This window comes from Medicago sativa, chromosome 3 (genome assembly GCF_051527215.1).
Source record: "Medicago sativa cultivar Bolivia chromosome 3, Bolivia_mono, whole genome shotgun sequence".
Classification (NCBI taxonomy): Eukaryota; Viridiplantae; Streptophyta; class Magnoliopsida; order Fabales; family Fabaceae; genus Medicago; species Medicago sativa.
Genome location: NC_140751.1, coordinates 87,712,756 through 87,737,457, shown reverse-complemented (window position 1 = coordinate 87,737,457; position 24,702 = coordinate 87,712,756). Strand labels below are relative to the sequence as shown.

Here is a 24,702-nt window from a genome sequence, read left to right as displayed (position 1 = left end):
AGAATTTGACGAATACCATGCTCCCAAACAACCTCGAGCGTTGTGACCTCTCCCCACATTTCAGCCATAAGAGCTCTAGATGATCCTAGATTACGAACAATACTAGCTTATAGCATGAAAGATATTATACAGAAGCTTTGAAATCAATACGTCCATTGCATAGTTGGGGGATTCAAAAGTTTCAAAATATTTTGAAATATTCAAAATATTTCAAAATATTCGTTGAGACGAGTGAAACTTCGCACTCCTTCTGCCATTTGATTACTAACTTCCTCACGACTTCACATGTTGCGACCAGACACTTAACGTATCTAAGAAACTTTACGATATCCTTGTTCTTAACGGCATTTCTATTCCAAAAACAAAAACATTCAAAAACCATTGTCGGTTGAGTGAATAATTGTGCATAAGCTTCCAATCAATACTTTCATTGCATAGTGGGGTATTCAAAAATTGCAAAAAATTAATGAAGTGTTGTAGATAAGAATAAGATTATAATCAAGCTTGTTCTTCCATACACCAAGATATTCAGCGAGAATAATACTCAAATCAATCCTTAAAATTGTAGGGTTGTATTAGTTAGTCCTCGCAATATCAGTATTTTAAAATGATCTATTAAATTGCAAAATGTATATCAAGTTTTTCCCAATATATGAATATGTTATCAAATGCATCATTTTACTCATTTATCTTCAAATTCATCATTTATATTATCAACTTAATGTTGTTATTCTGGTGCCTACAAATAACAAGGTAAGGATGAATTGTAATAAATATTTTGCAAGTTCAGAGATCATTTTGGAATATCGATAGTGAACTGAAGGACTAGATTGATGCAATCCAACAATTTTCAAGACATATTTGAGAATTAGGTTGGTGGAGAGTGGGTTTGGGATTTTAGGTGGAGAAGACCCCTATTTGTCTGGGAATTGGCCTTGCGGAAGAATTACGCCTTCAAATTGTGGGTTATGCTCAGTTGGATGAAGTGGACCACTGGTCTTGGGTTCTTGATCCTAGTGGGAAGTTTTCAGAGCGGTGGTGGTCCCTGTTAGTCCAGAGGCTAAGGTGGTTTTAGCTTTAGCCAAGGTGTGGTGGTCGTGGGCGCCTTTAAAGGTGGCAGCCTTTTCTTGACAACTCCTTCAAGACCGTGTGCCTTCGGGTCAGAACTTCTTAGGCGTGGGATTGTGCTGTCTCCGAGTAGTGTTGGGTCTATTTTTTGTGGGCATCGGCGGACCACCTTTTTATCTCTTGCTCTTTAACTCTCCCTATTTGGTATAGGATTACTAGGTGGTTAGGGTGGATGTGGGTATCTCCTTGTAATCTGGTTGGGTTGTTTGAGTATTTTCTGGGTTGGGCTAGGTAAGAGAGTGAGGTTATGGTTGGTTTCTGTTTTGCACGTTGTATGGTCCATCTGGATCTCTCATAATGATCTTATCTTTTCTAGGGACGGGACCTCGTCTGGCATATAGTGAACAAGCTTAAGTTTTTAGCCTGAAAGTAATTCCTGACAAAGTATTCTGCTAGCCCCTGCTCCTTCTATGAGTGTGAGGTGCAGCCCTCCATCTGCTGGACTAGATAAGGTCTTATGGTGGTGTTAGTTCTGGTGTTATTTGGTGGGGGGTGGGGGGCGGTTGTCCATCTTGCCCATCCTATGGGTTCTACTTTTCTTTCTTTATTGGAGGGTGGAGTTGCAGCTTTTCGTTGGAGTGTCTCTACTCTAGTTCCTTGGATGGTTTTTGTTTGTGTTAGATCGTTGAGGTGTTTTGTTTTTCTTTTGTGTCGTGTATTTTGGTGTTGGGTGGTCTCGTTTTTGGTTTGAGATTTTGACTTGTACCTGTTTTGTTTTTATATATAATGTTTGCCATTCAAAAAAGAGAAAGAAAAAAAAAACCAAGATAACAAAGAAATCCGAATTTCCGTCAAAAAAAAAAAGAAAAAAAAAATCCAAACCCAACAAGTGTAAAAGATGTCCAAGTAATTGCCACAAAACAGTAACCTATCCAAGAACAAGAGAAGCTCATATTAGATTACAAAAGACATACTTATTTTAAGTATAACCTTCTATTCTTCAGTTACTCTACAAAGCACCAATTTTGCCAAGGCAAACTATGCTCCAATGTTATTGAGACGAGGCATTTACTTGACACGAAACGCACTCTAGACCCCAACTTTCTGCAGCCACATTAATGGACTCCTGCAACAATTTTGTCACAATTAAATAACCAGTATGAAATATGGCTGCAGATGATGAAAGAGTTGTTCATTATATGCTTCAAGAAAAGAAAAAAAATCTCAACAGCATATTTATATCTGGTAGGTTAAAACCAAATTACAAGGTTGACACCTATGGAAGAGCAAGCTCATAGATTTTGGTTCATGTTTGTTATCAATTGTTATTGCTATATTCTAACATCTAAGTAGGTTGAGCTTCTGTGTAAGTTATTTAGGGTTACAATTAATGTCATAAAAACTGGATTATTGGCTTTTGATATTATCTAGTATTGTTGTTTTCTATTTCAGGATTTTATGCTATTTTATATTATATCATACTCCAACTCGAAACTTATTTGAGATGCTTTTGATTAATAAATAGTGTTTTCTTCATTCATAGAGTATCTGATATGAGTAGCAGGAACAATTTTCCTAAGAGGAGTACTTATGGAAGGATGAATAACCCAAGAAAATGCACTTCTAGTTCTTAGAAACACAATACAATCTTAAGCTGCAAAAAGGGATAGCATGCAAACACTCAAATATTTTGAGGAACTTAAAAGTCATGAAGTGGACTAATTACGGTTTAAAGTATGATGAACTAAGCTGCAAAACAGTGGGTTGCATTCTGTAATTATGAGAAAAGCTTTGAGAAAGCCATGGTCCCAACATGTGAAATTGGATATTGGTCTGAATCAGTGAACTGCCCAACAATTTTGAAATTTACAAGAGTGGAATTAAGGTTGTTGCAGGAGAAGTAGAAGGGCTGCTGGATATTAGAGGGGAAAAAGATATTATGTTGGAAGTTGCTTTGCAGAAGTTGAGAGGTCATGTCTCTTTGTAAGGGGTTAATGTTGTGGGGGGTAGTAGTAGCTGCAAGGACTATCCTGCATCGTCATCTCTTCTCTGGTTCAATTGTATATTACTGCTACATAATTATGCGGTAGAAATGGTTGATATCTAGTTGGTATTAATACCTAGTGGTTTCCTTCCATTTGTGCCTCTTTTTTTTATCGGTGATCTAACAGACTTAAGAAATGTTTTTAAGTTGATGAAAAGAATTAGCTTGAACATATCCAAAGCACCAACTGGATCATGTATTGTTTAACGACTTAAGACCACATTGCATCTTTAGAAAAAGAATAAATCAAGGCTAATATGAGTAGCATAGCACAAACTACCTGTTCAACGAACTAAACTCACCAAAATCTTTTCATTCAGTTCCCTCGATTTCATGTTCAAGATATCCTCCATAGTAATCTCACGGAGTTCACTACGGATTGTGGTTTTAGCCAGCTGACCGACAGCATAAAGGGGACTCCCTTCAACTCCATAAGAAGCAAGCTTAGGATCCAAAATCTGCACTCCAGCAAAAACAGTTACTAAACAAATCAACAAGTACGGAAGAAAACAAATAACCGGGATTGGAGACAGAAAAATCGATACACCTTACTTACCTCAACATTAACCCAACCCTTGATGAACATAATGACGTTATCCTTGGTCCTAACAGGATGGCTAGGGATGTTGAGGAATAATTCTGTCTGTATCTTATGCACGTAAGCAATTTTATCGAGAAAAGGATTCAAAAAATGAATGCCGGTGGTTAGAGTTTTATAGTATTTTCCATATCTCTCAATGATATATGCTGTATTCTCCGGCACAAAGTCTATTCCAATGTTCTTTGGAGGTTCAATGTCATGAAACCTGATAAGAAATTAATTGAAAATTAAACAGTATTACATATAATATCGCAGTGAAACCTTGTTAAGGAGAATAAAATTAACTAACAAGGAGTAAGCATTAATGTGCCAGTTGCGAAAATGAGCATAGCGAATGGAGGAAAATCGAGAGAGGAAAAAAGTTGAAATACTGAGTGGCTGTGAGGAAAAAAGCATTAACAAGCAATATTTTTAAATAATTTCCAAATGACAAAAATTCTATACTCAAGCAAATTAAACTGTGTCTGTGTCCAAGTACTTGCAAGGAAGGAAACAGTAAGCAATCCATGAACAGAGAAGCTATAATTAATGTAAAGATTAGTCAAATCCTTAACCAAGGGATTTAGCTTCTCCCCTTATTTATTTATTAGGATTATGATTCCGTTAGTTAAGGAATTTGTGTCCCTGTGTTACTTCTATTTAAACTGTAAAATTCAGCTGTAATAGACATATGAATAAAGCAAATATTTATACACTGAGCATAAACAAATCTCATCTTGCACTTGTTCACTTGAATACAGTAGGTAGGAAAAGACAAGATATTACTCGTCATCTGCTCTATTCTGTGACATCAATTTTGCGTAAGAGTCATGATGTATCCAGCATTTAGGGCACTCTAGACCCCACCTTTTTGCAGCCACATTAATGGACTTCTGCAACAATTTTGTAACAATTGAATTAACCATTATGAAATATGACTGCAGATGATGAAAGAGCTGTTCTTTATATACTTCTTCATGGAAAATTTTAAAGCTCTCAACTTCATATTTACATCTAGTAGATTAAAACAAATATACAAGGTTGACTCCTATGGAAGAGCAAGCTCATAGCTTTTGATTCATGTTTGTTATCTACTATCATTGCTATGTTCTAACATCTAAGGAGGTCGAGTTTATGTGTAAGTTATTTAGGTTTACAATGTCATAAATAGGGCTATCGGTTGTTGATATTATCTAGTATTGTTATTTTCTATTTCAGGATTTTATTCTATTTTATATTATCATACTCCAACTCGGAACAATAATAGGTTGGTTGGGTGTTTGGCTTTGTAATATTTGAGATACTTTTGATTAATAAATAGTGTTTTCTTCATTCATAGAGTATCTGATATATTAGTAGCAGGATCAATTTTCATAAGAGGAGTACTTGTGGGAGAATGAATAACCCAAGAACACTTTGTAATGGGTTAGTGTTATGAGGGTGGTTGCAGTTCCGACAACTATCCTGCGCCGTCATCTCTTCTCTAGTTTAATTTTAGCTAGCCACTGCTCCATATTACTGCTGCAAAATTCAGCAGACTTATTGATATCTAGTTGAGACTAATAATACCTAGTAATCTAACAGCCTTAATAAGTTGATGAATAAAATTAGATTGATCCTATCCAAAGCACCAACTGGATCATGGATTATTTAAATGCGACATTGCATATTTAGCTCATCTCTTTCCTTTCTTATAATTGGACTCAAACAGAACTATGAAATTATAAGTTGGACCGGTTATCTTTTTACCAAGTCCCTAAGCTCCATGTAAACAGGTACATTCTTTTCAGAACTTAGTTATGTGCTGCTTATCCACGATTTGCACCACAAGATTTTAATGCATGCTTCAAAAAGAACTATCGAAATGCTCCCGTAAAAATAATGACTAAAATGAGTAGCATAGCATAAACAAACAGTTAAAGGAACTAAACTCACCATAATCTTTTTAGATGAATCGTTATTTTCCTTCTTGAAATCATCTAAAGTAATTTTGCGGATTTCACTACGGATTGTGGTTACAGCCAGCTCGTGGACAGCATAAAGGGGACGATCCTTGGTTCCATAAGAAGCAAGCCTAGGATCCACAATCTGCATTCCAACAAAAACAGTTACAAAACAAATCAACAAGCACCAAAAAAGTATTAACTGGAATTAGAGATAAAAAATGTGATACACCTTAAATTGAATCTGACCACGCATGAACACGCTGATGTTATCCTTGGTGAAAGCAGCCAGGCGATCAAGATAGATGGTTTGTTTCCGTAGCCGATGGACTCGAGCAATTTTATCGATAAAAGGGTTCAAAAAATGGGCGCCGGTAGGAAGAGTTTTAAATTATTTTCCATATCTCTCGATGATATATACTGTCCTTTTCGGCACAAAGTGAATTCCAAAGTTCATCGGGGATTCTTCATATACCCTGATCAAAAATCCAATCCAGTAAATTTAAATAACGGTATTATGATTATCATTATTATTATTTATTGGTGATTTCCAAAATAATGGAATCACTTTAAATCAAAAGTTGTAACTCTTCATGAGAATCATTCATATACATTGGAACTTTTCGCAAAGAGATGCTTAATGAACATTTGCATTGATTCAAATGTATATGATTATAACATTTGGCAAAAGGGTGCTTAATGAACCTTTGCATTGATTCAAGTGTATATGATTATAACCTTTGACAAAGGGATGTTTAATGAACCATAACATTGTTTCAAATCAAAGGGGTGTTTTCTCTCATATGAAGGGTCATATAATGCATTATAAATGCTTGGCATTTGGGCATTAGTTTGACAGAGAAAGAACAACAACACACAACTTTGGACAGAATTTTGTTGCATTAACAACATAGTTCTCCCTCATTCTCTTACTCTAAATCATCCATCAATTCTCGAATGCATGAGTGAATTGCTGGAACCATAAATCTGTAAAATACTGTTAGGAGATACGCTTGGTGTGGTTGTGCAATACACGTCAAGGAACTCATAGTATCCTGAAGGGGATTCGCCGGTCATTCCTTATTGCATCCAATATACAGTTATTGGTGGGGGCGAATCGAACCTAAAGGTTAGTATGGCAACCCCATACGCTTTGAGTTTACATGCATAACCATTAAACTTTTCAGGTTTCAAGTGCAGCGGCATCTTCCCAACAATCTAGATATACAACAATCTTTGGAATTTATGTGCACACTTCATTGTATTCATCTTCATCATCTTCTTGGTCAAGTTATTGCAGCAGACCCCCAACACAAGTTCCAACATTATTATAGCAAAACCTTATTAATGAGAAGAAAGCTAACTAACCCGGTAACTACGAAGATGACGGACCAAGGAGAGTCGAGGGAACGGAAAAAGTGTGGATAGCAGTTGTAGTTGATGCTGCCGAGGACTGGATGATAGAATGAAGTGCGGTTCTCGCTGAATTATATTTCCAAATGTTCGCCATTTTCGTATTGATTTGGCATTATGAGACCTTCTCTACAACGGAAACCCCTTTTTCTTTATCTTCTTTCGTGTTCAACAAGTTTTTTGTTCTCAATTCTCGGATGCTTTTTCTAAAGCCCTAAAACCTCTTCAATCAATTCTTTCTTTTATATATACTAGACTTTTCACCCGTGCTATCGCACGGGTCTGATATAGATGAAGATTATTTTTGAACAAATGATTTTTAAATTGCTAGTTGCGACTAACATGTATGACATTTATATTATATTCGCAATAAGACAATCGAATATAATGACATGAAACAAAATAAATTTATCACAACTTTACACTAATATAAGATTTTATCTTACAAAAGTAGTCTAAGTTATAAGTTTTTGCTGGATGGGGTAATAGGAACGTGATCACTACTTGATATTTTTTAGACAACTTGATCACAACTTAATCATATTAATGTCCTCCACATGTTTGATTGTTTCCTCTGTGATCCAATTCAATTCACTCTCTATACATCCAATAGCTTATTTTGTTGTTTCAAAAAAAAAAACCAATAGCTTGTCGCAAAAGTGTGTCTAAGAAGCTTATTAATGCATTGTTCAATATCAGTGATTTATGATTTTTAAGATTGAATTAGTAATGTGACATAAACACACTTCAGTGGAATACAATTGTATTTTACTCTTTATTCTCTTTCAATTTTACTAAAAGTGTGCCAATTGATTAGGAACATACCTAATATGCAAAACCTGTAGTTTTTGAAAACTTGGAAATAAATTGATACTTCACTTGCTGTTAAAAAATAAATAATTTGATACATCAGACAACAATAGAACCCTTATAAGAGTGTGAAAGCCACTGCTCCAAGATGACATCACTTCACTATAAAAAATCACGTGGGAGTGCTCTTGGCTTAAAACAATATGACTTTTTTAGGAGAATTGATGGTTGTTCTTTATATAGTTAGTAAAATTAATGTATTAGAATATTTCAGCATAACTATAACTATAGTTTACATAAGTATTCAACACCAATAAGTTGGTCACAGACTTACACCATTACAATGTGGGAAAAAGAGTGTTATAACACCAAAGCCACTAAAAAATTCATCAAGACACATTATTTGCCTCAATTGAAAGAAACTTGATCACTTATACTCAGCAAACTATACAGAGGCAACTTCTGCCACAGAGAAGCATGAGTTGCACAGTTATAAGGCACCACTCACAAAATACAACAGTCTAAATGAATTCGGCAAGCTGAAAAACAGTGATATGGATAGTCTGCTAGCTACGTCTCTCTTGATTGATACATCAACTCCCCACTGAAGATACAATATAGCAACCAAAATCCTGAAACAGTATGCATATATCAACACTGCAAAAACTACAACACACTACTCAGACAGAGCAACTCCAACTCGAAGACAGGCTAAATCAAAGGCAAAATGACCAAACTATCATGACTTGACTTCCCCTTTTTTGTATAAGAAAACATGTCAAAAACAATAAGATTAAAGAAAACATGTAGAGCATCTCATCAAATATAGCTTTAGTTGACCACATTATGCCAGGTTTTGGTTGTGATATGTCAGGGTAAAAACAACATACTCTATTATCATATATTTTTTCTCTATCGAGACATGAAAAACTCAGGGCATGTGAAAAAGTAAAATACATCAAAACAACTTTCAAAATTCCTACAGGAACCAAAAAACATGATAAGTAATAAGCCTCCAAATTATTCATCAATGTATATCTAAAGACTAAAGAAAGCAAAATATAATCAAGCATCATTCTCATATTACGACAATGACTTCAACATAAAGAGATGCAAAACTGGAGTAGCAAAGCTAAAAAAAATACATAATTGTGCCATAACATCTGAAACCAAATTGAAGAAAACAAAACCGACCTTAACAATTCTGCGAACCTGCTAATGGGCAACCACAAAACTCCAAGCAGAAAAATCACTAAGGCCACAAAACCAGTTGCTTGTCCCACTTAATATCAAGAGTAGAGTTTTATATTCTTAAGTTACCTCTAGAAGACAGTAGTGAAGTTTACAATCTTTCATGTCACAATGAAGCCTGTTTAATCAAAGGTTTATCCCAACAAACCGGGTGAAATGGAAATTGTGTAGGAGTTTATTCAATGGATAGAAACATAACAACATAAGACCAACTAAAGCTTCATTCCAATGAGATAGAAAAAATAAATAAAAAATTAACATAATTACATAAACAATAAAACTTATATACAACTGCATTATGTAGAATAACTTCCTTTTTTATAACTATGCACGAAATCTTATGATAAGATCCACCGCAGGTATTGACACAAAAACTAATCCAATTGAATTTAGTAATAGTTGATAGCAATCATACCAAATATCAAATCCGTTGAATCATCATAGTGGTTTAGGAGCTTGGAGCACTAAACATATGTACAATTAAATAAGAGTAATTTCAATGGAAAGAACTTCAGTACCTGGTTCCCTACAGTACTCACCTACCGGTTGTTGTAGCACTGCCACAATGTTCCCATCTCCCAAATACATATCCGTTGCCAAGAATCTAAAAAAATCACTACATAATTAGGGTCCAATTCTTTACAACTAATTCAATAACTAAGAAGCATCTTAAAAAAAATCAAGAAATAAGAAGAAAATTAATGAAACTAAATATGACTTAGTCATGGACATAGCAAATTAACATCAAATTAATGTCATATCATATTAAATTCACATTATATTTTTTATCAGTACAAAATCTGTGAAGGAAGAGACTTCTAGTCTAAGTGGTGTAGTCGCATAAATAAAGAACAAAAGAGAGATAATTTAGAACAAAAGAAAAAATGAAAGCAGCCAAACTTGTTGTGGGATAAAGAAAATCAAAGGATCCCCAATTTAAAGAGTTGGAATTGAAAAATTGAAGAAACATTATGCTAAAAGAAATCCATGTAAAATCAATAGCAGTGGCCAAACCTACCTTCTCTACTGAGACGGAAAGGAATTTCAGTTCCACCATTAATCTCAACAAAAACAACCAGCTGCGATACAATGAAAAATAACGTCAACCAAAAATTAAAAAAGATGTGATTTCAGATCTACCAAAAAAACATATACACCGCATTTCATTAAAGGGAAAAAAGAGGGAAATCATAAGCCAATTGGGTTGGCTATGGTGAGGGCAACATATCGTGTAGAGAGAGATATAGAGAAAGAACTGACCGTGGCGGTAGCAACTGATGTTATGAGTTTGTTGTGATGATCTGAAGCCATAGACGGTGGCGATGGAGTTGACGGCAAGGGTGGTGCCGGAACCGAGAGCATTGGCGAAAGGAAGTGATGAGAGGAGAAAGACAACAATGAAAGTGGAAAAGACACAGATGTGGCAAAGGAGCGATTTAGCTTTGCATGAGAATAGGTAGGAAACTATTTTGATATCTGTTTATCTATTTAGGAAAATCAGGAGCGATTGGTATGAGAGAAGGTAGGAAAATAGGAGATTTTGTTAAGCAAAGGAGCGATTTTGCTATGCATAAGAATAGGTAGGAAACAATTTTTATATCTGTTTATTTTTTTACGAAAATTAGGAGCGATTTGTTATTTCTTTATTTTATTTTATTTTATGTTTATCTGTTTAGTAGGAGATTAGGTGTGATCTGGCCGATTTGTTTCAACAAAAAAATAGGTTAAAATTAGAGCTAAAATAAGCTTTCGAATTAACTTTTATAGATAAATAGATTAACGATTTAGTTAGGGTAAAACAATAATTGTAGCCATTAGGGTTTTGAAAAAATTAGGGTTAATAGGGTTAAACAAATTGGAATTAAGCATTAGGGTTAAAACAGTAAATTTAAGCATTAGGGTTTAGGTTAAAATTAGGGCTAAAATAAGCTTTCAGATTAACTTTTATAGATAAATAGATTAACGATTTAGTTAGGGTAAAACAGTAATTGTAGCCATTAGGGTTTTGGAAAAATTAGGGCTTCAAAATTGGCTTGGGACAACTTTTATATCAGTAATTGTAGCCATTAGGGTTTTGAAAAAATTAGGGTTAATAGGGTTAAACAAATTGGAATTAAGCATTAGGGTTAAAACAGTAAATTTAAGCATTAGGGTTTAGGTTAAAATTAGGGCTAAAATAAGCTTTCAGATTAACTTTTATAGATAAATAGATTAACGATTTAGTTAGGGTAAAACAGTAATTGTAGCCATTAGGGTTTTGGAAAAATTAGGGCTTCAAAATTGGCTTGGGACAACTTTTATATCAGTAATTGTAGCCATTAGGGTTTTGAAAAAATTAGGGTTAATAGGGTTAAACAAATTGGAATTAAGCATTAGGGTTAAAACAGTAAATTTAAGCATTAGGGTTTAGGTTAAAATTAGGGCTAAAATAAGCTTTCGGATTAACTTTTATAGATAAATAGATTAACGATTTAGTTAGGGTAAAACAGTAATTGTAGCCATTAGGGTTTTGGAAAAATTAGGGCTTCAAAATTGGCTTGGGACAACTTTTATATCAGTAATTGTAGCCATTAGGGTTTTGGAAAAATTAGGGTTAATAGGGTTAAACAAATTGGAATTAAGCATTAGGGTTAAAACAGTAAATTTAAGCATTAGGGTTTAGGTTAAAATTAGGGCTAAAATAAGCTTTCGGATTAACTTTTATAGATAAATAGATTAACGATTTAGTTAGGGTAAAACAGTAATTGTAGCCATTAGGGTTTTGGAAAAATTAGGGCTTCAAAATTGGCGTGGGACAACTTTTATATATAGATAGATTTACCCGACGTTGCTCAAGTTAGACATATTCAAGAAGATCAAAAAATTCTATGTATGATATCCGCAAATAAAATTTATCACGGATTGGTATGTGACGAATATCTTAATAAATACACACGAATAAAATAAAATAAACCATATTATAAATACTCGTAAATTTATAGATGCACATACAGATAAAATTAACGGGATTTAGTAAAAATATTAAGAGAAATTCTTACATGAACTCTTACCTAAGAGATCATTCTTACACCCAACCAATTAAAATCAAACATCTCATTAAAATAATAAAAATAATTAATATCATAATTTTTTCTCATTATTTTTAATATTTCTCTCTCCTTTTTCTACTTTCTTTAACCAACAAAAACCACCCACCACCATTTATGTTTCCATTTCCTTAATTAAAATCACATTTTTTTTAAAGTTAATAACATTTGTCATATTTTTATTGGTTGGGTGTAAGAATAATCTCTTAGGTAAGAGTTCATGCAAGAATATCTCAAATAAACACATATAGAATAAATAACTTTTTTTAAGTTTTCGGATTTCCATAAATCCATATTCGTTATTAAAAGTTCTAGTCTTTATTCAAAAAAAAAAAATATTCGTTATTAAATTAATAAAATTATACAATTGTTGTGTTACATGAAATAATATATAACTAGATCTCCTAAGTAAAAAAATTTGTTTGAATAGTAATTTGTGAATATCTGGTTTGGAGTTATTGAACTTCAGGAACAACATCGTTAATTATTAGTTTTGAATTATTATAGGGTGTGTTTGATACTCCCATTTTTTTTTAAAGTCCAAAATATAAAAAAATAAAATAAACATTTGCAAACAATTTTTAATATACAAAGTAAACTTTAATTTGAAACACGTAAGAATTTCTTAAGAAAAATACCTCTATACAATTTAAACTTAGGCAATTGCAATATTAACGTAATGGGTACATCTCGATTTTCAGACATAAAGTCAATAAGTTGATTTGCATATTCTTTCGATAGTGTGCACGTGAGTTTCTCCCCTCCTCTGCGTATAATTGGTTGGTTGGACACCACTTTTGTATTCTGTAAGTTCTCCCTTTACATCTTTAAAAAAATATGAAAGGTGAAGTTGACATCCAATGCATTAAAAAAAAAACTAAAACAAATAAACAGACAATAGATATAAAAAAAAAAATTGACTCCATAAAAATATAGTCTATAGTCATATCCTTAAAAAAAAAAAAAAAATAGTCTATAGTCATGGCAAGTTGGATTAAACTTACAGTTATTCTTAGAAACTGAGATATTTGTTATCTCATAACACATTTCCTCAACCAGCATAAATTGATATTTTGACATTTTGTCACTCCACACAATGCATTGAATTTTGCTCCCGTAGAATATTAGAAACAACAAAATTCAACAGAATAATTATACATACAAATGTTCTAAAAACAATAATAAAACATAACAAATAAAAATCGTAAAGATTAATTATCATATCAAATAATTTTAAATAATGTAAAGTCATGTTAGTTTGTAAAAGTTAACAAAGAAAAAGAACTAATGCATATTTTTTTATCCATGAAAACCATATCGAATAAATCAATCTGGTCTCAATCTTTGAAGTTTGACATTCTCTATATTCAAACAATCCTAATCTTGAATCTCAATACTTTATATTTATTATTGATGGTTATGATATCAATGAGGTCAAATTTTGTAGTCATAATTTTTAGAAAATAAAAATAAAAATCCGAGTGATGAAATTTATTGATTAGTTAGGAATCAAAATTGAATGAAGGTGTTGTAAGTATGTGTGTAAACATCATTAGAAATTTTTAAGATGTTGTTTGAAAAGTTGTCTTCAAAAATAAAAAGAGTAAAAACACAGAAATATATTATATTAAAAAGTAGCATTAGAAGGTGGTTGATATATATAATATAAAAATCAAAATATAAGTAAAAGAAATAACAAAAAAAAATAGGTGTTTGCCAAGCCTGAAGAAGAAAAAAGGTTAGATAAAAAGAAGGTTTGTGTTTTGGATTATGCTCAAAATATGTGAATATGTGATTAACAAAAATTCCTTTATTTTTATTTTTTTAATTAAAAAACTCATTTATTTATAGTTAACATTTTTTTAGAATATGTTGTTAAAAGATAATATAATAACTAACCGAAGCTTTTTTTCGTTAAAGAAAAACTGATTGAATAATATGGTGTTGAAAGATTACATGGTAACTAATTGAAGCTTCTTTTCCTAAAAAAATGAAATATTTAATGGATATGAATGAAGGGTATCGTATGCAATTTGTTGAGATATTTCTCTTATATAAAATATTATGAATTCAATAAAAAGTTAAGTAAAATATTTAAAAGATAAAATCAAAAGTATGTTGAGATATTTATGCCAAATTAAATATTGATTTTAAAAAATAGAAAAATAATAAAAATATATTGAATAAACGTGGAAGGGACACGTGGCATAAAAAACCTTACTTTATATATATACTATTGATTTTTTAGGGTAGTGTAACTTGTGCCCTTAGGGCACATGTTAAGAAATCTAAAAGAAGAAATATTTTATAAAATTTTGTGCATTCAACTCATTAAAAAGTTAAAGATTAAATGCAATGCACACATTCCAATGAGCTATTTCTATATTTGTTTCATTAACTTGTGCCTTGAGGGCACAAGTTAACATTTCCCAATTTTTTATGAGACCAACATTTTTTTATTCATATTTTTTTTAGATTTAGATTTTTTTTTTTTAGATTTAGATTTTTTTTTTTGTTTTAGTAGTAGATCTTGACATTGGTATTATAAAAAATGACATTTTGTAGACACAAATAATATAATTAAGTAAACCTAAAACGAAATTCTTTTATACATGACTTAAACAAACCCAAATTTACTCTTTAAATTTATCATATGTTCTTTCATGAGACCACCGTAATTAAGTACTTTGACACTACCAACATATATAAGTTCGATTGTTAAGGATTTGACTCATACGTCGTAAGAACATGAGTTCAACGCATGTTGCCGACGTTAAAATCTTGTTGGTCGACAATCTGTAAGTACCTCTCCAAGTCTTATGCATGCCATAATCTTAGAGAGCTCCTAAGACACAACTAATCACCTAAACTTTCAATTTATAAAAAAGTATATATAAAAAAATAAATAAATATTTTGACACTTCAATAGCTCTATAAAATATTCGTACAAATAAATAAATAAATACTTTGAACGCATGTGAGACTAAATATTTGCTCACAATTTAAAACCTTTTGATCCTTCAAAGAATGTTTTATGGAGACCTAAATTAATCATTTCACGTCACTCTATTTTACAAATTCATGAAAATTTAAAAAATATCTCTCGTACACATAACATTGGAGGTTATTTTTCAGACATTATATTGAAGGTTTTTTTTTTAATGCAAAGGAGGAGCGTTGCCCAAAGCAAGAAACTAAATTATAACTCTGGGCAGGGTATCAAAGCCCCATAGCATCATGCAGCAATTGAGCTCTCTCCTAAGCAATGTTGTTAAAATCCCGACTTAAATCCTAAAATTCAGAATTTTGCGACTTTCTTCACCTTCAACGACTCAAATCCATAGAATCCTAAAATAGGCAAAATCCATCTATTTTGATTGCTATTTTACGATTTCTTATAAACTAAGTCATTTATGACTATACCATTTATAACATATATTTAGTATTATTATTTTTTGGTAAAATCCATCGATTTTGATTGCGATTTTACAATTTCCGATATCGATTCTACAAAAGTCCTTGAGTAAAATCCTTCGATTTTGATTGCGATTTTACGAGTCTCGATTTTTCTATTCCCTTTCGACCTGAAGTAAAGTCCCGATTTTGACAACTTTGCTCCAAAGGAATGTAATGAACAAATTGAACTCCAGGAGGGTAAGAATGAGCAACATTAACCATCCAATCTGCGACCATCTTAACCTCTAGGTAGACATGTACCAAGACGCCGCTGTTGGACCATTCCATAATACGAATGATAATCATCACAATGTTTAGACATAAATTGAACATCACTTCTTGACTCACACTACACTAGAATTTGACGAATACCATGCTCCCAAACAGCCTCAAGCGTTGTGACCTGTCCTCACATTTCAGCCATAAGAGCTCTAGATGATCCTCGATTACGAACAATACTAGCTTATAGCATGAAAGATATTAAACAGAAGCTTCGAAATCAATATGTCCATTGCATAGTTGGGGGATTCAAAAGTTTCAAAATATTCAAATAAGATCAAGATTATCTAGCTTGTTCATGCATACACTGAGGTTTTTGGTTTCTCGGAAAGAATTTGATTATCATGAGGTGATATTAGGATATTGAGGGCTATAAAGGAAACGAGTGGTGGAAAATAATCATGCGTAGCAAAATGGCCATATTAGGGACTACACGATTGAGCTTCATTTGAGCAACCTAAGTCAAGAATAAAGATAGATGATATCCTTGTTCCCAAGGCTTCACCACAATTTCAGAGATTATATTCCTAAAAAAAAAAAAAAAAAAAAACTAAATATAGGCGTTTAACTGCCATTGATAGATGTGTTTAAAAGGTTACGTTGATGGTCGATTACTCTATAGTTGTCAACAATGACAACAATCGCATACATATCTTTGCAAATCAGAGATGCAATCGCTGATGTTAGGAACAAGTCATAACTCATAAGTGGTTTTTTAACCTACTTCGTGAATATTTCAGGGTTTCAAAGCAACACGGTTAAAATACTGAGGTAGTATCAAGAATACGACTTTGAAATTTAAATACTTAAGTAAATAACTAGACTCATACTTGATATGGAACCAATAGACACATTTTCTAGTATTCCTTTATTTTTGTACCAATTTTCCTGAAGCTGATAGATTTTTTTTATTTTGAAAATACACTTCGCTTTCAATCAAATACCTGAGAATACCATTCATAAAACTATTTAACGACCGAATAATTCATTCATTCATCAACATGTTCTTCACATTAGACATTCAAAACATGACAAATGAGCGATAAGAATAGTAAGAGACTAAGAAGTATAAAGCACATAAGAGCAATGATTTAAATAAGATATCCCAAAAGAGAAAACCATGATGTAAAAAAATTCCATACTCAACGTCAACGAGCAAATGTTAACTGTGTCCAAGTAATCGCCAAAAAATAGTAACGAATCCATGAACAAGACAAGCTCGAATCAAACTACTAAAAGATATGCTTATTTTGAGTATCACCATCTATTCTTCAGTTACTACTGCGCCCTTCTCACTATCAAATACCATCAAGAAACTTTATGATATCCTTGTTCTTAACATGGTCCAAAAACAAAAACATTCAAAAACCATTGTCGGTTGAGTGAATAATTGTGCATAAGCTTCCAATCAATACTTTCATTGCATAGTGGGGTATTCAAAAATTGCAAAAAAAATTAAGGAAGTGGTTAACTTTTAGATAAGATTATAATCAAGATTATTTTCTTCTTTCTTTTTGATGGAAGTTAAAAATAAATTCCAAACCCAACAAGTGTAAAAATGTCCAAGTAATTGCCACAAAACAGTAAACTATCCAAGAACAAGAGAAGCTCAAATTAAATTACAAAATATATACTTATTTTAAGTAGGGTTAAATATTGTTTTTGATCCCTATAAATATATTAACTTTTCATTTTAGTCCTTCTAAAATTTTCCTTCAACTTTTAGTCCTTATAAAATTTTCAACAACTACTTTTGGTCCCTATTTTTAAGTAAATTTTTGTATTTTTTTTTAATGAAATTGTGTAGAAATGTGTAGAATATATCAAAAATCCCTCCAAAAAAAATTAGAATTTTTTAACAAACAATGAATTAAATATTTATATTTTTTGGTTAAAAATTCATTTTTATTTTTAGAGATTCTTGTAATATTATAATTTTTTTGCAAAATTTTGATCAAAAATATGAACTCTACATACGAGTTTACTTCAAAGGAGGGATCAAAAGTGAAAATGAAATTTTTTGGGAGACTAAAAGTTGAAGAAATTTTTTAGAGAGACTAAAATAAAAAATTAATATATTTATAGAGATCAAAAACATATTTAACGCTTTTAATAATCACCTTCTATTCTTCGGTTACTATACAAAGAACCAACTTTGCCAAGGCAAACTATGCTCAATGTTATTGAGACGAGGCAAACTATCCTTCCATGTTATTGAGACATCCTCTTTTACTCGACACGAAAGGCACTCTAGACCCCAACTTTTTGCAGCCACATTAATGGACTCCTGCAACAATTTTGTCACAATTAAATACCCAGTATGATTATGAAATATGGCTGCAGATGATGAAAGAGTTGTTCTTTATATGCTTCAAGAAAAGAAAAAAAATTCTTAACAGCATATTTATATCTCATAGGTTAAAACCAAAATACAAGGTTGGCACATATGGAAGAGCAAGCTCATAGCTTTTGGTTCATGTTTGTTATAAATTGTTATTGCTATATTCTAACATCTAAGCAGGTTGAGCTTCTGTTTAAGTTATTTAGGGTTACAATTGAATTTGATGTCATAAAAACTAGATTATTGGCTTTTGATATTATCTAGTATTTTATGCTTATATTATCATACTCCAACTCGAAACTTATTTGAGTATATTTGTTTAATAAATAGTGTTTTCTTCATTCATAGAGTATCTAGCAGGAGCAATTTTCCTAAGAGGAGTACTTATGGGAGGATGAACAACCCAAGAAAATGCACTTCTAGTTCTTAGAAACACAAGACAATCTTAAGCTGCAAAAAGGGATAGCATGCAAACACTCAAATATTTTGAGGAACTTAAAAGTCATGAAGTGGACTAATTACGGTTTAAAGTACGATGAACTAAGCTGCAAAACAGTGGGTTGCATTCTGTAATTATGAGAAAAGCTTTGATAAAGCCATGGTCCCAACATTTGAAATTGGATATTGGTCTGAATCAGTGAACTGCCCAATAGTTTTGAAATTTACAAGAGTGGAATTAAGGTTGTTGCAGGAGAAGGAGAAGGGCTACTGGATATTAGAGGGGGAAAAGATATTATGTTGGAAGTTGTTTTTACAGAAGTTGAGAGGTCATGTCTCTTTGTAAGGTGTTAATGTTTTGGGGGTAGTAGTAGTAGCAGTAGTTGCAAGGACTATCCCGCCTGCATCGTCACTTACTGCTACATAATTATTATGCGGTAGAAATTGTTGCTATTAATGATACCTAGTGCTTTCCTTCCATTTGTGCCTCTTTTCTATGTATTTAATGTATTTAAGTTGATGACAAGAATTAGCTTGAACATATCCAAAGCACCAACTGGATCATGTATTGTTTAAGGACTTAAGACCACATTGCATCTTTAGAAAAAGAATAAATCAATGCCAAAATGAGTAGCATAGCACAAACAACCAGTTCAAGGAACTAAACTCACCAAAATCTTATTATTCAATTCCCACGATTTCTTAGAGTTCCAAATATCCTTCACAGTAATCTCGCGGAGTTCACTACGGATTGTGGTTTTAGCCAGCTGACTGACAGCATAAAGGGGACTCCCTTCAACTCCATAAGAAGCAAGCTTAGGATCCACAATCTGCACTCCAGCAAAAACAGTTTACTAAACAAACCAACAAGTACGGAAGAAAGAAAAAAAAATCGGAATTGGAGACAGAAAAATCGATACGCCTTACTTACCTCAACATTAACCCAACCCTTGATGAACATAATGATGTTATCCTTGGTCCTAACAGGATGGCTAGGGATGTTGATGAGTAATTCTGTCCGTATCTTATGCACGTAAGCAATTTTATCGAGAAAAGGATTCAAAAAAAGAGAGCCGGTGGGAAGAGTTTTAAAGTATTTTCCATATCTCTCAATGATATATGTTGTATTCTTCGGCACAAAGTGTATTCCAAAGTTCATCGGAGGTTCAATGTCATGATACCTGATCAGAAATTAATTGAAAATTAAACCGTGATGTTACATATAATATTGCAGTGAAACCTCATTAAGGAGAATAAAATTAACTAACAAGGAGTAAGCATTAATGTACCGCTTGCGCAAGTGAGCATAGCGAATGGAGGAAAATCGAGAGAGGGGAGGGATGAAGTGTGGTTAGGAGTTAAAGTTGAAATACTGAGTGGCTATGAGGAATTAACGAACAATATTTTTAAATAATTTCCAAATGACAAAAAATCCATACTCAAGCAATGTAAACTGTGTCTGTGTCCAAGTACTTGCCAGGAAGGAAACAGTAAGCTATCCATGAACAGAGAAGCTATAATTAATCTAAGGATTAGTCAAATCCTTAACCAAGGGATTTTGATTCTCCCCTTATTTATTTATTAGGATTATGATTCCGTTAGTTAAGAAATTTGTGTCCCTGCGTTACTTCTATTTAAACTGTAATATTCAGCTGTAATAAACATATGAATAAAGCAAATATTTAAACAGCGAGCATAAACAAATCTCATCTTGCACTTGTTTGCTTGAATACAGTAGGTAGGAAAAGACAAGATATTACTCTTCTTTTGCTCTATTCTGTGACATCAATCTTTCGCCAGAGTCATGTATGCAGCATTCAAGGCACTCTAGACCCCACCTTTTTGCAGCCACATTAATGGACTCCTGCAACAATTTTGTAACAATTAAATTAACCATTATGAAATATTGCTGCAGATGATGAAAGAGTTGTTCTTTATATACTTCATGGAAAATTTTAAAACTCTCAACTTCATATTTACATCTGGTAGATTAAAACAAAAATACAAGGTTGACTCCTTTGGAAGAGCAAGCTCATAGTTTTTGGATCATGTTTGTTATCTACTATTATTGCTATGTTCTAACATCTAAGGAGGTTGAGTTTATGTGTAAGTTATTTAGGTTTACAATGTCATAAATAGGGTTTTCTCGATCGTTGACATTATCTATTATTGTTATTTGTTATTTGAGATGCTTTTGATTAATAAATAGTGTCCTCTTCATTCATAGAGTATCTGATATATGAGTAGCAGGAGCAGTTTTCCTAAGAGGAGTACTTATAGGAGGATGAATAACCCAAGAAAATGCACTTTGTAAGGGGTTAGTGTTGTGAGGGTGGTTGCAGTTCCGACGACTATCCTGCGTCGTCATCTCTTCTCTAGTTTAATTTTAGCTAGCCACTGCTCCATATTACTGCTGCTGCTTAATTCAGCAGACTTGTTGATATCTAGTTGAGACTAATAATACCTAGCGGTTTTTTGCCATTTGTGCCTCTTTTTCTATCAGTGATCTAACATCCTTAAAAAATGTACTAAAGTCAAGTTGATGAATAAATTTAGCTTGATCCTTTCCAAAGCACCAACTGGATCATGGATTATTTAAGGCGGCCTTTGCATCTTTAGCTCATCCCTTTCCTTTCTTATAATTGGACTCAAACAGAACTATCAAATTATAAGTTGGACCGGTTATCTTCCTTGAAACAGGCACATTCTTTTCAGAACTTAGTTATGTGCTACTTATCCAAGATTTTAATGTATGCCTAAAACAGAACTATCGAAATGCTCCCATTAAAATAATGAACCAATGCTAAATAAGTAACATAGCATAAACAACCAGTTAAAGGTACTAAACTCACCATAATTTTTTTAGGCAGTGTATCGTTCTTTTCCTTGTTGAAATCATCTAAAGTAATTTTACGGATTTCACTACGGAATGTGGTTAGAGCCAGCTCATGGGCAGCATAAATGGGATTATCCTCAGTTCCATAAGAAGCAAGCTTAGGATCCACAATCTGCACTCCAACAAGAAAAGTTACAAAACAAATCAACAAGCACCTAAAAAGTATTAACCGAAATCAGAGACAGAAAAATCGATAGACCTTAACATCAATCCGACCATCTATGAACATGCCGATGTTATCGTTGGTGAAAGCAGGCAGGCGATCAAGATAGAGGGTTTTTTTCCATAGATCATGGACGCGAGCAATTTTATCGACAAAAGGGTTCAAAAAATGGACGCCGGTGGGAAGAGATTTAAAGTATTTTCCATATCTCTGGATGATATATACTGTTTGATCCGGCACAAAGTGAATTCCAAAGTTCATCGGAGATTCTTCATATTCCCTGCTCAGAAATCCAATTCAGTAAATTTAAATAACCGTATTATGATTATTATTATTATTGCTGTAGCAAAACCTCATTAATAAGAAGAAAGTTAACTAACCTGGGGATATGATCTCGGTAACTGCGAAGATGACGGACGGAGGAGAGTCGAGAGGGAACGGAAAAAGTGTGGATAGCAGTTGTAGTTGATGCTGCCTTGGACTGGATCATAGAATGAAGTGCGGTTCTCGCTGAATTACATTTCCAAATGTTCGCCATTTTTCTGAGACCTTCTCTACAACGGAAACCCTTTTTACTCTATCTTCTTTCGTGTTCAACAAGTTTGTTGTTCTCAATTCTCGGTTGCTTTTTCTAAAGCCCTGCTAAAACCTCTTTCATCAATTTTTTCTTTTATATATTTTTTTTATAAGACCATCAATTTTTTATTCATCATTTTTTTCGATTTTGATTTTTTTTTTAGTAGTAGATTTTGACATTGGTATTATAAAAAAATGACATTTTGTAGACACAAATAATATAATTAAGTAAACCCTAAAACTAAGTTCTTTTCTACATGACTTAAACAAACCAAATTTACTCTTTAAATTTATCATATGTTCTTTCATGATACCACCGTAATTTAAGTACTTTGACACTACCAATATATATAGGTTCGTTGTTAAGGATTTGTCTCATATGTCGTAAGAACACAAGTTCAACTCATGTTGTCGGCGTTAAAATCTTGTTGGTCGACAATCTGTAAGTACCCCTCTCCGAGCCTTGTTCATGCCATAATCTATTTTGAACGCATGTGAGACTAACATTTGCTCACGATTTAAAACCTTTTGATCCTTCAAAGAGTGTGTTTTATGAAGACCTAAATTAATAATCTCACGTCACTCTATTTTACAAACTCATGAAAATTTAAAAAATGTCTCTCGTACACATTACATTAAAGGTTTTTTTTCACACATTATATTAGAGGTTTTTTTGAATGCAAAGTAGGAGTGTTGCCCCAAGCAAGAAACTAAATTATAACTCTGCACAGGGTATCAAAGCCCCATAGCATCATGCAGCAGTTGAGCTCTCTCCGAAGGAATGTAATGAACAAATTTGAACTCCAAGAGGGTATGAATGAGCAACATTAACCATCCAATCTGCGACCATCTTAACCTCTAGGTAGACATGTACCAAGTGCACATCTCAATATCCGTCACACCAAAGACACCATACGAATGATGATCATCACAATGTTTAGACGTAAATTGAAAATCAATTCTTGACTCACTAAACTAGAATTTGACAAATCCCATGCTCCCAAACAACCTCAAGCGTTGTGACCAGTCCCCACATTTCAGATGATCCTAGATTACGAACAATACTAGCTTAAAACATGAAAGATATATTTGTGGGTTAAGTGAAATTATACAGAAGCTTCGAAATCAATACGTCCATTGCATAGTTGGGGGATTCAAAAGTTGCAAGACATTCAAATAAGATCAAGATTATCTAGCTTGTTCATGCGTACACCGAGGTTTTTGGTTCCTCGAAAAGAATTTGATTATCAGAGAAGGTGACATTAGGATATTGAGGGCTATAAAGGAAACAGTGGTGGAATGGAAAACAATCATGCGTAACAAAATGGCCACATTAGGGACTACATAATTGAGCTTCAGTGGAGCAACCTAGGTCAAGAATAAAGATAAATGATATCTTTGTTCTCAAGGTTTCACCACAAATTTAAGAGATTATATTCCTCAACCAAAAAAAAAAAAAGGCTAAATGTAGGTGTTTACTGGCATTGATAGATGTGCTTAAAAGTGTTATGTTGATGGTTAATTACTCTACCGTTGTCCAAAATGAATCGCAAACAAATTTTTGCAAATACCATCGCTGATGTTAAGAACAGCCATTGTATATTTCGGGGTTTCAAAGCAACACAATTAGAATACCGAGGTATTATGAATACGAATTGACAATTGAAATACTTATCAACACCCAGACTCATGCATGATATGGAACCAATAGACATCCCTTTTTTAGTACCTTCATTTTTATTTTTTAGTACCTTCATTTTTATACAATTAATCAAATACCTGAGTTTCCCCATTCAGAAAGCCCCTGAATAATTCATTCATCAACATTGTTCTTCACATTAGACATTCAAAAAATGACAAATGGGCTATAAGAATACTGAGAGTCTGAGACTAAGTATAAAGCACATAACAATGATTTAAATAAATTCCAAAAGAGAAAAATCATTATGGAAAAAAGTTTCATAATCAACGAGCAAATGTTAACTGTGTCCAAGTAATAAAGTAACATTAATTCTTTTCGTGTGCGCTATATCTTATGAGGTATATGGGAGAAATGATGAAAAAAAGCTTATGAAAATTGCCATGTTTTCAGCTCAATTTTCATAAATTCTCCTAAAATCTTACAAAATGTACGTCTATATAAACTCAAGTTTAAGGCTAGGCTAATGAAGGCGTTTAACAGGGCTAGATAGATGTGCTTAAAAGTTGCCACTGATGAGCAAATACTCTAGAGTCGACCACAATGACAACAATCACACATAGTTTGAAATCAAATATGCATTCGTTGATGTTAAAAAGGAAGTTTATAGCAGATTTATTCCATGCATTTAAGGTAACACATGAAATATGGTTTTACAA

General features: G+C 32.8%; 2 protein-coding genes across 3 annotated transcripts; both read right to left on the bottom strand.

The window, feature by feature from the left end:
- Window positions 1–299: 299 nt before the first annotated feature.
- On the bottom strand, window positions 300–6,131 carry LOC146941492 (uncharacterized protein C16G5.07c-like). Of its 2 annotated transcripts, none has more exons than XM_085755286.1 (6): window positions 5,868–6,131; window positions 5,628–5,780; window positions 4,479–4,585; window positions 3,669–3,918; window positions 3,415–3,570; window positions 300–350 (listed from the first exon to the last, which is right to left on the bottom strand). In XM_085755286.1, exons 1-6 carry the CDS (start codon window positions 5,889–5,891, stop codon window positions 339–341), a joined length of 702 nt encoding a protein of 233 aa, XP_085611412.1. In that variant the 5' UTR covers window positions 5,892–6,131; the 3' UTR covers window positions 300–338. The 2 variants fall into 2 exon arrangements, with proteins under 2 accessions (XP_085611412.1, XP_085611411.1); XM_085755285.1 differs by lacking the exon at window positions 300–350 and adding an exon at window positions 1,961–2,194.
- An 11,283-nt stretch (window positions 6,132–17,414) lies between these two features.
- Window positions 17,415–23,111, bottom strand: LOC146941491 (uncharacterized). The gene is made up of 7 exons (XM_085755282.1): window positions 22,149–23,111; window positions 21,805–22,048; window positions 21,562–21,717; window positions 20,470–20,573; window positions 19,641–19,890; window positions 19,381–19,539; window positions 17,415–18,217 (listed from the first exon to the last, which is right to left on the bottom strand). Exons 1-7 carry the CDS (start codon window positions 22,304–22,306, stop codon window positions 18,068–18,070), a joined length of 1,221 nt encoding a protein of 406 aa, XP_085611408.1. The 5' UTR covers window positions 22,307–23,111; the 3' UTR covers window positions 17,415–18,067.
- Window positions 23,112–24,702: the final 1,591 nt, after the last annotated feature.

Bases quoted from the DNA above. Each gene is read 5' to 3' on its own strand.
- LOC146941492 (XM_085755285.1), bottom strand. From the start codon at position 5,891: ATGCGTGGTCAGATTCAATTTAAG. The intron at 4,586-5,627 runs GTGAGTTTAGTT...AAATTGTTGCAG, and splicing joins ATTCATCTAAAAAGATTATG to AAGTCCATTAATGTGGCTGC. The intron at 3,919-4,478 runs GTAATATCTTGT...ATTTCTTATCAG, and splicing joins CAGAATAGAGCAGATGACGA to GTTTCATGACATTGAACCTC.
- LOC146941491 (XM_085755282.1), bottom strand. From the start codon at position 22,306: ATGGCGAACATTTGGAAATGTAATTCAGCGAGAACCGCACTTCATTCT. The intron at 21,718-21,804 runs GTCTATCGATTT...GTTGGAGTGCAG, and splicing joins ATGGTCGGATTGATGTTAAG to ATTGTGGATCCTAAGCTTGC. The intron at 20,574-21,561 runs GTGAGTTTAGTA...AAATTGTTGCAG, and splicing joins CACTGCCTAAAAAAATTATG to GAGTCCATTAATGTGGCTGC.